Genomic DNA, 15,413 nt, shown 5'->3' on the forward strand with positions numbered 1-15,413 from the left:
CGAAAATGTGCATGCTATAGCTGTGTTCCTTTACTTACCTGGGGTTACCATTTTTACCATTTGTTACCATTTTTAACCTGCAAAGTCGATGGTCAGACTAGCAAGGTTTCTTGAAACCAATTTCGTTAAAGTTTCTTTTCAAGTTTCGTTAGTGTCCACACACGTTAACGTGAAATTTAAGATTTTTTCGTGTCTCTTTATTTTACTATTCGCATTTGTTGTGTTTCTCATACCAAAAAACAAACCAAACATATATAAATAAACTAAACAACAACACAAAATAATTAACATTAATAATTAAATTAATAGTAATAGCTAAATCTTGTCTATTTCATTAATAAAATGTTTTTGTTAAATCTTTTTATGCTTGTTTCGTTGTTAACGTTGGCTTGAGAAAATCACAATGAAAGAAAATGGAAGAAAAAATCTTGCAACGAACAACAAGAAGAGGCAACACAACAAACACAGAAAACCGTGTACATGGGTTTCACTACTTCATACCCCTCGTCTATAAACTTGACGTCGCCATGTTGAAATCGTGCTAGTCTGACCATCGACAAAGCGTTCCTTAACCCCGAAAAGTGGCAAAACTGGAAGCATTTTTTAAGAGAGTGAGAGAGGAGAGTGGGAGAGCGAAAATGGCTTTCTCTTCTACCACAGGCTACCAGCAAAATTTCTGCAGGTAAAAAATGGCAGAAGTGATTTTTCGACTTTCGTTTGATGAAGAAGAAAATGGACGAAGAAGAAGAAAAAGTCGAATGCTGACAAAACTAAATTAAAAACTGTGAAATAAAAGACGAACATTATTTTTTTATGTTTCTTTTTAACATTGCTGGCAGATCTACCATTTTTCCGTTCCTTTACTTTTCTGGTAAAAATGTTCATGAGAGAACAATTTTGAGCAATTTTTGACACTTTTCTCTTTTACCACTCTTACCATTAAAAAAGTAAAAGAACAAAGCTCTCATTGCATTTAGATATACATTTTGGAGGTTTTAAATGGCAGTCAGCTGATTTTTGTTCATAGCGCAATTACCAAGGTAGATGCATCAGCCCATCTGACCGAATTTGAAACGTTAAAAGAAGTTGTTGTAAATTGAACTCGTCTCAAAAAAAAAAAAAAAATACGCCAAATTACAAATTTATTGTTTAATATTGAAAAAGTTAGCAATTTATTCTACTAATGCTAACTAAAGATCAAATAAAGAATTATTTTATTGCTTAGGCATCGTAAATATTATAGCTCATTTAGACTAGCCATAAATCCTCGAGTGGATTTAATAAATCCAGTACATATCTCATTGCATTTAGATATACATTTTGGAGAATTTAAATGGCAGTCAGCTGATTTTTGTTCATAGCACAATTACCAAGGTAGATGCATCAGCACATCTGATCGAATTTGAAACGTCAACATAATTTTTTGTAAATTGAATTCGTCTCAAAAAACATTCGTCAAATTACAAATTTATGCTACTAATGCTAACTAAAGAGCAAATAAAGAATTATTTTAATCGCAGTTTGCCCATCTAAAATATATAAATGAATTATTTTATCGTTTAGATATGATAAATTTTAGTCTTGGCTGATTAAAATCAGCTTTGTATATCAAAACAAATTTAATTTTTCCGCCTTGTTTACAAATTTTTACATATTAAATTATTCTTAGTCTAGCAATTCACCGATGCATCTACCTTGTTTCTTGTGCCAGCTTGCAACTTTTTGTATTTTCTAGCAACATGTTGCAAAAACAGAGTTGTATACGAGGATTTATGCCAGATTTAAAACAAATCCACTCAATAGGAGGATTTATTTTTGTATAGTAAATCTGGTAGCTTTTGGCTGGATTTAGCAAATAAAACCTGATAATGTACTAAATCCGGCTAATGAAGTTATATCTAAATGGGCTATTAGTCTTGTTTTATTAAAATCAATTTTGTACATCAAATTTAATTTTTCCGCCTTGTTTACAAATCTTGACATTTTAAATTATTTTTATTGCAGCAAATTACCGATGCATCTACCTTGTTTCTTGTGCCAGCTTGCAGCTTTTTGTATTTTCTAGCAACATGTTGCAAAAAACAGAGTTGTATACGAGGATCTATGCCGGATTTAAAACAAATCCACTCAATACGAGGATTTATTTTTGTATGGGAAATCTGGTAGATGTTGGCTGGATTTAACAAATAAAACCTGATAATGCGCTAAATCCGGCTAATGATGTCATATCTAACAGCCAGTTTAACAAAATACCACACATATTAAAACATATTGTACCGCCTCTATAAGCGGTGTTTTAGTATGCGGCACGTCGTTCGGACCTGGATGAGGTTACATGTCAATGATATGAAGAAGTCTTTAAGAGAAATAGATTTTTTTCTGAATGATATATTTTTTCCTCAAAAAATATATATCCCTAATATACATCGAACACAGAAAAAAATATATAAAATGTCGTATGGAATTTGACACTAACATTACAGCCCAGTTCAGTCAGCTGGGTATTGCTGCTACCTTTTATTTTTCTACCATAGTATTGAATGAAAATAAATTCTATTGAATATCTGTTGGAATATAAAATTTATAAAAACTATTTAAAAATAGGATTTTTGTCGAGTTGTTCAAAATTTTGTAAAACACTTGGAACAAAGTGACAAAAAATTCCCATCTTTTCCTCAATAATTTTAAACATTTTAAATCGAAAAGATCTGACTTTTGGAGCGTCCTTTTACATTTGTAATTTATTAAAATATTAATTTCATACCTGAAAAGAACATAGGATTTCGGGCCGAAACGTGGATATCTCGAAAACTAGAGCAGATAAGAAAAAGCCGACCAAAAATTGTCCGGCGCAAGAGTTACCAAATCTAAAAATTTTTATTTTTGAGATTAAAATACATAATTTATTGACACTTTTTACGGTTTAACAACTGCGAAGCTACGTGTTAGGTTAGGTTAGGTTATAGGATGCGCAGCTGCTGTATGGGCAGCCACTCCACTCGGAGACCTTGAGGTCCATTGTGTTCATCCTGGGTATTGAAGATATTCTGGTGTGATGTGTATACGTATATTTGATTGTGGTTGCGTATGGATGAAGATTGTAGGTGATGTGGTTGTGGATGTAGGTTCTGTGGATTCTGATCCGGTCTGTGTATGACATTTTGACATCTTAGTTAGTGGTGGTGATTGTTGGTGAATTGATGATTATGGGTGCCATTTAAAAGAGACCATAGGTGTGGTGATATGATGTGATGGTGTATTGCCTGTGGATGAAAAATGAAATGTAGTTGGAATGAGTTAGACAACGCTATTGTGCAGAGGTGGTGTTTGTTGCAATCCCAGTACGTTGGAGCCATTTCAGGCCTTTAGCAAGGTGAAGTAGATCGGTCGGCTCTGCTTGGCTAAATGCTGTTAGCGATTGGATGGTATGTACCCCCATGGTACACAGTCTTCTGGAAATGAGCATAGGACAGCGGCATAAAAGGTGCTCAATCGTCTCTATTTCTTCCTCATCCTCGCAAAGCCTACAGTAGTCGGCCAAGTCTTCTTCCCATTTACTTGTCATGGATCTCGTTCTGCAATGACCCGTGATGATCCCCACTGCTAGTTTCAGGTCTGGTTTCCTCATTGAGAGCAGTGAGGCGGTTCTTGTCTTCGACGGGACTGGCCAGATTGCCCTTGATGTGCTGCAGCTGGGCAAGTTTTGCCAGTGCTGGCAGAATTTTTCCCGACCTTTTTGTATTATCTCTCTCCTGAAGTGGCACAGTGGTGGCTTGATGGAGTTGTCGATTTCAATGTTTTGTGACTCCGATCCGCAGCGTGCCAGTTCGTCGGCTGCCTCGTTTCCCTCGATGTTGCAATGCCCTGGGACCCAACACAAGGTGACGATTGATTTTAGTGGCTCCAAAGCGTGTTTGCAATCCAGAACTGCCGCGGACTTGATATATAGGGACCTGAGAGATTTTAGGGCCGCTTGACTATCAACAAAGATAGTCACCGGTCCAGATATATCCCCTCTCATGTTGTTAATCAGTTCCGCGGCTTCCCTGATCGCAAAGATTTCAGCTTGGAAGACACTACAATGTTCGTTTAGCTTGTATGAAATACGTAGATCCAGGGAATTGCTGTAGACACCTGCTCCTGTGCCTGTTTCCATCTTAGAGCCGTCGGTATAAATCTCTATACCGTCTAGTGGTGGGCTACTAAGTGTCCAATCATCCCTATGGGGTATATGCACCTTCACTGCCTCGAACGACATTTGTGGTGACATATAGTCACTAATGTTCCCCAAGGCCGTTGGTAGTCCGAATCGACGTAGGATTGCAGCTCGTCCGTGTTCCGAACTGCGCCATGAACCTAGCTCCTTCAGCCGAAGGGCACTCATTGCTGCCTGTTCCTGCACTACTAGGTCCAGTGGGTGTAGATCTAGTAGCACATTTAAGGCAGCTTGTGGAGTGCTCCTCAAGGCACCAGTTATTAGAATTGATGCCGCTCTTTGGACGCTGTTCAGTTTGTTTAGATATGTCGTTTTGTTCAGAGCATTCCACCAAACCAGAGAGCCATAAGTAAGAATTGGGCGGACAATGGTCGTATAGATCCAATGAACGACCTTTGGTCTCAGGCCCCAACTCTTACCAATGGAGTTCTTGCAGGAATATAGAGCTATTAGACCTCTCTTGGTGCGCTCCTCGACGTTCCTTTTCCACGTGAGTTGGTGGTCAAGAATGACGCCGAGGTATTTGGCTTCCGAAGAGAGTTCAAGACTAACTCCATCCAGCACTGGTAGGGTGAATGGTCTGACCTTCCTTTTATTTGTGAACAAAACTAGCTCTGTTTTTGATGGGTTCACTCCGAGTCCGTTGTTAAGTGCCCATCTAGATAATTTGACTAGAGCTCCTTGCAAGAGTTCTGATAGTGTCTGTGGCAACTTCCCACTGAACATGATGACAACGTCATCTGCATACGCGATCGTCTTTATGCGCTGCCTATCAAAATCCTTGAGTATTTCATTTATCACTAGAAGCCACAGTAGTGGTGATATTACTCTAGTGACCTGCTTCCGAATGGAACTTCCACCGATGCTTGAATTGATTATTCGGCTACTGAGCATGCCGTCAATCCAATTGACCAGTATAGTCGAGACACCTAGTTTTATTAGAGAGCTGTGTATGGATTCAAGTCTAACGTTATTGAAGGCCCCCTCTATGTCGAGAAATGCCGCTAGCGTATAGTCTGAGCCATCCATATTCCTCTCAATGTGTCCAACTACCTCGTTTAATGCTGTTTCCACCGATTTGCCTTTTAGGTAGGCATGTTGGGCGGAACTTAGGTCTGTGGCTGAAAACTTGGCTCTAATGCCAAGGTCCAGCAGTCTTTCCAGAGTTTTTAGTAAAAAGGAGGAAAGACTAATTGGTCTAAAGTCTTTTGGAAGTGTGTGGCTTGACTTTCCCGCTTTAGGGATGTATACCACAGTAACTTCCCTCCATAGAACCGGTATGTACGATAAGCACAAACAAGCCCTGAAGATACGTACCAGATGTGGAATCAGTGACTCCAAGGCATTATGTAGCATTGCGGGTATAATTCTATCTGGTCCGGGTGATTTAAAGGGCTTGAAGGTGTTTATGGCCCATCTTATTTTTGGCTGACTGATGATCTCTTCAATAGCACTCACATCTGCATCTACGGTGGCATGGGTTTGTATCATTGGAACGTCAGTTAGTTCTGATACATCCATGCAGTTAGGGAAGTGAGTGGTAGCAAGGAGATCTAGAGTCTCTAGGCCTGAGTTCGTCCATGTGCCGTCAGCCCGTTTAATACTACCAATGGGTTTCGGGTCCTTTGATAATACTTTACGGAATCTAGCCACGTCCTTTACTCCTTCTATAGTCTCACTAAAGCAAATCCAGGATTTGCGTTTAGCCTTCTTAATTTCACTGTTGTATTTATTGAAAGATACTCTGTAGTTCTCCCAATCGGTTGACAACTTTGACTTATTTGCTTTATTATAAAGCCTCCTACTAATCTTCCTTAGATTGGCAAGATCTTTTGACCACCAGGCCGGTTGGTTTCTCCTGCCAGGGTGAGTTAGTGGGCAGGAGGCCTCATAGCTATCCACCAGAACCTTTGTTACATGTTTCACAGCGTTATCAACTTCTGCGGCTGTTGTAGGATAACAGGGTACCCCCAGCATTGAAGTTGCTAACTCTGAAAACTTGTCCCAATTGGCCTTCCGTGGATTCCTATGTGGTGGTTGCCGAATTCCATCAACTGAGACTTTGAAAAGTATCTTCCGATGATCCGAAAAGGAGCAATCTTCGGATACCTTCCAGTCCGTGATATGGGAATCGTCTTTGTTTACGAGGGTTATATCAATAACTTCCTCCCTTATACTATTTTGGAAAGTACTTTCATTTCCCCTATTGCATATTCTCAAATTATGTTTTAAGATAAATTCGAAAATGGACTCACCCCGTGCATTCGTGTCGCTGCTACCCCAGTGGAAGTGATGGGCGTTGGCATCGCACCCCAATATAATGAGGCAGTTGCTACCCATCTCTTCTACAAGTCTCTCCACGTGTTGGCCGGGTGGGACAGGGCTCTCATATGGCATGTAAATTGACGCAAAGATGGTAGATTTTTGTGACACATCTTGCATTTTTACAGCCGTTGTATCTCCAGCGCTGAAATTAGAGAGATACATTAAATTCAAGTTCTTCTTTGCAACTATACAGGTTCTTACCTTGTCTCCGTTGGATGTGGCGAAGATAGTATAGTTTCTATCGCTTAGCCCAGCAACCTTATTTTTATATAAATAGGGTTCCTGGACTAAAGCGATGTCAACTTCTGACTTTGAGAGGGAGAGTAGAAGTTCAGCAGCAGCCGCTTTGCAGTGATGCAGGTTAATCTGCATAATGCGAAGCGGCTGCTGCCGTCGTTCCTTTACTGTCTTTGACCTAGACGGAATCTTATCCATCCTAGGCCAAAGTGCAGTTTTCCCTCTCGAGCCCGCAGGTATTCCTGCCCATGTGTGTCAATTGACACCCTTATCGCCATACCCTCACCCTCCGGACTGTGGCTGATGAGCTTCCATGAGCTGGTCTGGAGGCTAGGGTTCTGTCTGGCAAGTATCGTCAGAATCCTTGTTGGGTCCACCGCAGGCGGGGGTACCCACGCCGACAATACTTTTCTTCTGGGAACCTCGTCTACACCCACAGCCGCCAATTGGCAGCCCTCCCAGAGTTCACCAAGGCCGTTTATTGTGTTAACAAGGAAATTCAAGGATTCCTTGTTCTCACAACAGACGATCCTGATGCCTCTGAAAGGAGCTGCACTGCCGAATTGTGTGTGCTTGGGAGGCTCCCCTTCGCCAGCAAACACTATCTCACGCAGCTGATTTTCAATCAGCCGCCAGTGTTTGTCGTTGATCCTGCATTCAGGATCCGCTCTGTCAATGACCGCTACGCGCAATTCGTCTGGCACAAGCGGTCTGACAGTCCTTCTATTCCCCGTCCCGCTACTCTTGGGGGGAGAGCTAGGAGTCACCTTGTGACTTAAGTTGGCCTTAGAGGTTGCCTTAGTATTGGTGGACTTCTCGCTCTCGTTCCCTTGGTAACGGACAGAGGAGGTGGATGGCTTGGAGTTCTGTCTCGGGATGGGTCTTTTGGCCTTAGGGGGTGGTTCCTCTGTGGATCTAACCCTCTTCACCGGATTTCTCGATGAAGAGGGGTTGGAAGATGCCACACTCGTCGGTGTAGAGTCCGTCGTCGGGACAGGTATCCGAGTTTTCTCCTCCTCTGTGTTTTGGGGCTTCCTACTTAGGAGTTCAGGCTTTCCTGGAGGCTGGATCAAGTCACCATCGCTCTTGGTTTGACCTTTACAGGTAGTGGGAGTGGATGATGACGTTGACAGCAGTATCTTGTCGAACATCTGAATAAGGGAGAGCCTATCGATCTCAGGACTTCTCCTGGGTAGGTGAGGGTACTTCCTTTCGAATTTGCTCACCACCCTGAGATTAATCCTGATCAACTTGCAGTCCCTTACCGAGATGGCCGAAGATTCCATGCCGATGCACTTCCTAAGATAATTTAAGGACCTCCGGTAAGCCCCTTTGTCCTTCGCTAGTCGATCTGCTGTGTTGCCTGAGGTAGTGGGGACTTTGTCGTCCAAAGCCTTGGTCGTTGTCGGAACTTTGTCGTCCGAGGCTTTGGTCGTGGTACCCTCCTCAGTGGCATCCTGCCTGTGCAAGGTTGGCTTATCGGCTTCGGCCGATGTACAATTATCCCGGGTCTGTGATGGTTCCATATCCGCAAGAATTGTAGTTTCCGCTGAGCCCGAGGACAGTTTATCTGTGACTGCAGCTGCTGGAACAACTGTGTTGTTTAGTTCGTCATCAGATAAACTGTCCTCGGTCTCTTCAGAAACACAACTCCGACCAGGGCCTGGGGAAACCATCCTCTCCAACATGGCCAGGAGCTGCCTACTCTGTTCGGCAAGACTGTCCTCAACCAGTCCCATGTTTGGTGACTCTAGTCCGTCCCCTCCCGAAGATAATGTTCTGTCTGGTGTGGTCATATCATAGTCCATGGGCGTTGCGGTTTTGTCGGCATCTTTATTTTTTGGGGTTTTTGGTGGTTTTGTGTTAGTTTTAATTTTGTAATCCATGCGTCATTGAATTGATGGGGGAATGGAGGTCGACCATGGCATAGCCCTCCTGTACCATGGCAAGGACTTGTCAACTAAGCCTGTACTACATTGAGGCGCCCAGGTATCTCAATGAGGCTCCGTTCTACTACAGTAGGTACCCTTACTGCAAACCTTGAACACCGATAGGCACGGGTTCGCTTAACACCCCGGCGTTAGGGGATCTCTGTTACGTAGGAGAATGCACCTGTTTGAAGCGTTGAAAACATTCTTCACATATTTGTTGCGGCATTCCGTCCATGGCATGGATCTGAAACAAAGTATAGAACATAATATATTTGGATATGTAATAGTGTGTGATTAGCATCTACATTTAACATCCATATTTGAAAATCTTCAAAGATTTCCTTTATATCTTCACTTGGTTCGTAACAGATTTCATTGACTTCACCATTAGTGTCATTCCCTCCTCCGCCATCAGCACCACCACCACCAATACAGCCATCATTGCTTGTCATTAGTTTTTCTTGAAATATTTTGTAAAATTTCACATCTTCACTAAAGAAACGACTGCAACAGCGACAAGTGGTATGCAGAAATAACTTTTTATCAAAACAAAAATCAAAAGCCATTCTTAAATTGCTTAAAATATTTGATTTTTCTTCTTGCTTCTTCGTGCTTCTCTATAAAATTTTTCTCTGGAAGAATAATCGATAGCTGGGAAAGTAACCGATTAATGATTACTAACTTTAGCGTTGAGTCGACAAACAAAGGAAAGTAACATATGTGTTTTGTTTACATCGAAAATGTGCATGCTATAGCTGTGTTCCTTTACTTACCTGGGGTTACCATTTTTACCATTTGTTACCATTTTTAACCTGCAAAGTCGATGGTCAGACTAGCAAGGTTTCTTGAAACCAATTTCGTTAAAGTTTCTTTTCAAGTTTCGTTAGTGTCCACACACGTTAACGTGAAATTTAAGATTTTTTCGTGTCTCTTTATTTTACTATTCGCATTTGTTGTGTTTCTCATACCAAAAAACAAACCAAACATATATAAATAAACTAAACAACAACACAAAATAATTAACATTAATAATTAAATTAATAGTAATAGCTAAATCTTGTCTATTTCATTAATAAAATGTTTTTGTTAAATCTTTTTATGCTTGTTTCGTTGTTAACGTTGGCTTGAGAAAATCACAATGAAAGAAAATGGAAGAAAAAATCTTGCAACGAACAACAAGAAGAGGCAACACAACAAACACAGAAAACCGTGTACATGGGTTTCACTACTTCATACCCCTCGTCTATAAACTTGACGTCGCCATGTTGAAATCGTGCTAGTCTGACCATCGACAAAGCGTTCCTTAACCCCGAAAAGTGGCAAAACTGGAAGCATTTTTTAAGAGAGTGAGAGAGGAGAGTGGGAGAGCGAAAATGGCTTTCTCTTCTACCACAGGCTACCAGCAAAATTTCTGCAGGTAAAAAATGGCAGAAGTGATTTTTCGACTTTCGTTTGATGAAGAAGAAAATGGACGAAGAAGAAGAAAAAGTCGAATGCTGACAAAACTAAATTAAAAACTGTGAAATAAAAGACGAACATTATTTTTTTATGTTTCTTTTTAACATTGCTGGCAGATCTACCATTTTTCCGTTCCTTTACTTTTCTGGTAAAAATGTTCATGAGAGAACAATTTTGAGCAATTTTTGACACTTTTCTCTTTTACCACTCTTACCATTAAAAAAGTAAAAGAACAAAGCTCTCATTGCATTTAGATATACATTTTGGAGGTTTTAAATGGCAGTCAGCTGATTTTTGTTCATAGCGCAATTACCAAGGTAGATGCATCAGCCCATCTGACCGAATTTTGGGCCAAATACATACGATCCGTTGTGTGACGCGTTGCGCGTTGAAAACAACAACCACATGAAAGATGTGTGAGTGATGCCAAGTTTGTTCTTGAAGTTTTCATGTGGTTGTTGTAACGCAACTCTCAACGCGCCGTATGTGCCGCGGCCATTTGAAACGTTAAAAGAAGTTGTTGTAAATTGAACTCGTCTCAAAAAAAAAAAAAAATACGCCAAATTACAAATTTATTGTTTAATATTGAAAAAGTTAGCAATTTATTCTACTAATGCTAACTAAAGATCAAATAAAGAATTATTTTATTGCTTAGGCATCGTAAATATTATAGCTCATTTAGACTAGCCATAAATCCTCGAGTGGATTTAATAAATCCAGTACATATCTCATTGCATTTAGATATACATTTTGGAGAATTTAAATGGCAGTCAGCTGATTTTTGTTCATAGCACAATTACCAAGGTAGATGCATCAGCACATCTGATCGAATTTGAAACGTCAACATAATTTTTTGTAAATTGAATTCGTCTCAAAAAACATTCGTCAAATTACAAATTTATGCTACTAAAGGTAAGGTCACATTAGGCAAATATTTGGTACAAATTCGTTTTCCCATATTTGCCCAAACAAATGTGAATTTCATACAAAATTTTATTTGTGTTCACATTACAGGCAAATATTTGACACATTTTGTTTGTTCAAACAGTGACAAATAACGAAATGGGCAAACATGTTTGCCGTGTGTTCACATTTGAAGAGATATTTTCACCCAGAAATTGTTTGAGCAAACTGCCAGCAAATATAAAATTATTTGGCCGAGAAAAATAGAGAGAGAAATAATAAAAATGGCGTTGTGTTTATTGTTTGTTGTGGAGAAGGCAAATCAAAGACCACATGTTTGGCAATGAGTGCCTTGTCGGAATGAGTTCATTTGTGTATTGTTGAGAATATATGTGAATTATGGCACATTGTGCCTTGGAAAATTATTTTTATAAACAGCTTTCAATTTTGTTTATTATGAATTCATATTTGTATTTAAATGTTGTCAACGTAGTATTTCAACCAAAAGGGTGAAGACAGTTTACCATGAAAACGTTTTCTATTAATGAAAATAATATACAGGTTATCAAGATAATGTTTTTAAACATAGAAAACGAAGTTTTTTTGTATTGACTTATGAAAATTAAATTCTTTTATAAAAAATCGCGCTTTTTGTAAAATTAGTTAGTGAAGTTTGTGAAGATAATATTGGGCGTATAAAATAAAAATCCATGTATAACAATAATAACCAAATGAAAAACAGTGTCAAATTCAATATGCGGCACTTTGTTTGGCTTCTTCAAATTTTTTCGAAAAAATTGACATTTTACCGCAGCTATTTACAGCTTGCCACGGTAATATTTTTAAAAGAAAGAAGATTTTTTGTACTGATTTATTAAAGTTGAAAGATAATCGGGATTAAAACGTCGGTTGTTGTTCTCAAGACAGTATTGGATGTATAAATAACAAAACTAAATCCGCGTAGCAGTACAATTATAAGCACTACCAATAATTACGTCACAATTACTATTGTAATGTATGCCAATACGTATTATAATTTCTAAGGTTTTGCGTTTTTCTAAAACACAGCATTATGATGCGCATCCGGTTTCAGTAGCACCCATAAAAATATGTCTATATACACCTATTTCAAACAGATTCTTCACGAACGCGGATGTGCCTCCACATTCTATTTTTGGTAAAATCGCGTATAAAGGATTCCATTTATGTAAGAAATGTTAAAGAAAATCGCGGTTTAATACGCCGATTCGTCAAAATACATTTTTGCCGATTTTCGTATTTTCAAGGTATCTATATCCGCGGTTTTAGTCGATGGATTCGATCGCCGTCGCGTAGAAAAACTAAATTCACGCGGGGTACAAAGGAAATTGAATAACACTTGTAAATTTTAAACTCAAAAAATAGGTTTTTTTTGAAAAACCCCGTAATTCCGGCTTCAACATGTCAGCATCAATTTTAGGTGGATGCAGTGGATATATCGAAAAATGATACACTAATATCACATTGCCCATGAAGTATTCTTTGAGTCTTTCTTTGAGCATATGTCTATAAAATGTAAGGTTAAGCCAGAAATAAGAAGGGAGTATAAAAAACTTGTTGGCTTCAACCCCATTTTTAGCTATTTTTCTACTTTGATGCCAACACAGCTTCCACGTAAATTAATTTTTATGGTCGACCTTATGGATATAGATTTTCAATCATACTATATAGAATATGTTAGCAATTCGCGAATTCTGAATGGGTGAAACTCGGATTCATCGATTGTAAAACATTTTTGGTTTTTTAAATCCCTCACCTCCCATTTATTTATTTCTTTATTCACTAATTATTGACTTCGTATTATATATTTACAAGAAATTTCGTCATTTTATGGTCATATGCCCCTTTTTAATATGTGACAACAATGTGTTTCAGCAGATGTTTGCTCTTGTTTGCTCTTACAAACAAATTGTAAGACCAAATAAATGTTTGTCAAAAAAGGAGAAAAATATTTGCTGAACGGTGTTCACATTAAAAGCAATTTGGTTAAATTTTTGTTTGCTTCCAAATAGTTTTGTTTTCCCAAAATCAGCTGTTTTCTTGTTTGCCTTTGAAAAATATTTGCTGGTCAAATTGTGGCAAACAAATATTTGTCACTTTTGAGCAAATATTTGCCTAATGTGACCTTACCTTAATGCTAACTAAAGAGCAAATAAGGAATTATTTTAATCGCAGTTTGCCCATCTAAAATATATAAATGAATTATTTTATCGTTTAGACATGATAAATTTTAGTCTTGGCTGATTAAAATCAGCTTTGTATATCAAAACAAATTTAATTTTTCTGCCTTGTTTACAAATTTTTACATATTAAATTATTCTTAGTCTAGCAATTCACCGATGCATCTACCTTGTTTCTTGTGCCAGCTTGCAACTTTTTGTATTTTCTAGCAACATGTTGCAAAAAACAGAGTTGTATACGAGGATTTATGCCAGATTTAAAACAAATCCACTCAATAGGAGGATTTATTTTTGTATGGTAAATCTGGTAGCTTTTGGCTGGATTTAGCAAATAAAACCTGATAATGTGCTAAATCCGGCTAATGAAGTTATATCTAAATGGGCTATTAGTCTTGTTTTATTAAAATCAATTTTGTACATCAAATTTAATTTTTCCGCCTTGTTTATAAATCTTGACATTTTAAATTATTTTTATTGTAGCAATTCACCGATGCATCTACCTTGTTTCTTGTGCCAGCTTGCAGCTTTTTGTATTTTCTAGCAACATGTTGCAAAAAAACAGAGTTGTATACGAGGATCTATGCCGGATTTAAAACAAATCCACTCAATACGAGGATTTATTTTTGTATGGGAAATCTGGTAGATGTTGGCTGGATTTAACAAATAAAACCTGATAATGCGCTAAATCCGGCTAATGATGTCATATCTAACAGCCAGTTTAACAAAATACCACACATATTAAAACATATTGTACCGCCTCTATAAGCGGTGTTTTAGTATGCGGCACGTCGTTCGGACCTGGATGAGGTTACATGTCAATGATATGAAGAAGTCTTTAAGAGAAATAGATTTTTTTCTGAATGATATATTTTTTCCTCAAAAAATATATATCCCTAATATACATCGAACACAGAAAAAAATATATAAAATGTCGTATGGAATTTGACACTAACATTACAGCCCAGTTCAGTCAGCTGGGTATTGCTGTTACCTTTTATTTTTCTACCATAGTATTGAATGAAAATAAATTGTATTGAATATCTGTTGGAATATAAAATTTATAAAAACTATTTAAAAATAGGATTTTTGTCGAGTTGTTCAAAATTTTGTAAAACACTTGGAACAAAGTGACAAAAAATTCCCATCTTTTCCTCAATAATTTTAAACATTTTAAATCGAAAAGATCTGACTTTTGGAGCGTCCTTTTACATTTGTAATTTATTAAAATATTAATTTCATACCTGAAAAGAACATAGGATTTCGGGCCGAAACGTGGATATCTCGAAAACTAGAGCAGATAAGAAAAAGCCGACCAAAAATTGTCCGGCGCAAGAGTTACCAAATCTAAAAATATTTATTTTTGAGATTAAAATACATAATTTATTGACACTTTTTACGGTTTAACAACTGCGAAGCTACGTGTTTCAAAACGTCAATAATACATATGCCTTTTTAATGCAGGTAAACAGCAAACGTGATCATTTTTATTCCTGATACATTTAGTTTTCGAGGCCTTCTTTATTCTTTTATTTTTATTATGGCAGAAATGAAGTAGGAAATCAAGACAATCAGGCAAGGCAGCTTATGTTCGCAGGCCTTTAGAATTGAGCCCCAGTCCCAGATTAGTTTTCATTTGGTCTGTTCCAGTACTGCAAGAATCTACTAATTTTTACTATTTTTTTCGATAACATAAAGGAAAAAATGTTATCGAAGTAAAAATTAGTAGCTTCTTGCAGGTTCTGGAACAGAGCAAAGGAAAAATTGGCTCTGTTCCAGAACCTGCAAGAAACTACTATTTTTTACTACGATAATATTTTTTCCTTTATCTTATCGAAAAAAATAGTAAAAATTAGAAGATTCTTGCAGTACTGGATCAGACCAATTGTTATCGTAGTAAAAAATAGTAGCTTCTTGCAGGAACAGACATATTGTCTTGTTTTCAGAGCATTGAAAAAAATGTCAATTACGAAAATTGTAAAATGAATTGCTTGAAAGAGAATTGCAAGTACGAGCAATTTTTGCGATCGAAGTGCTCCACAAACTGGGATAAACAACCACACAACTTTCTCGTTCTGATAAATGATACACGGAGTCAACAACAAATCTTGAATATTTTACAATTGG

At 37.9% G+C, this 15,413-nt stretch overlaps 1 protein-coding gene across 1 annotated transcript; it reads right to left on the minus strand.

Moving 5' to 3' along the window:
- Positions 1-8,793: 8,793 nt before the first annotated feature.
- LOC141402866 (uncharacterized) lies at positions 8,794-9,389 on the minus strand. Its single transcript, XM_073984941.1, has 2 exons — positions 9,015-9,389; positions 8,794-8,953 (listed from the first exon to the last, which is right to left on the minus strand). Exons 1-2 carry the CDS (start codon positions 9,273-9,275, stop codon positions 8,873-8,875), a joined length of 342 nt encoding a protein of 113 aa, XP_073841042.1. The 5' UTR covers positions 9,276-9,389; the 3' UTR covers positions 8,794-8,872.
- Between the last annotated feature and the right edge of the window lie 6,024 nt (positions 9,390-15,413).

The sequence above is a fragment of the Musca autumnalis genome, unplaced genomic scaffold (assembly GCF_047663935.1).
Source record: "Musca autumnalis isolate F117 unplaced genomic scaffold, ASM4766393v1 scaffold_1, whole genome shotgun sequence".
Taxonomy (NCBI): domain Eukaryota; kingdom Metazoa; phylum Arthropoda; class Insecta; order Diptera; family Muscidae; genus Musca; species Musca autumnalis.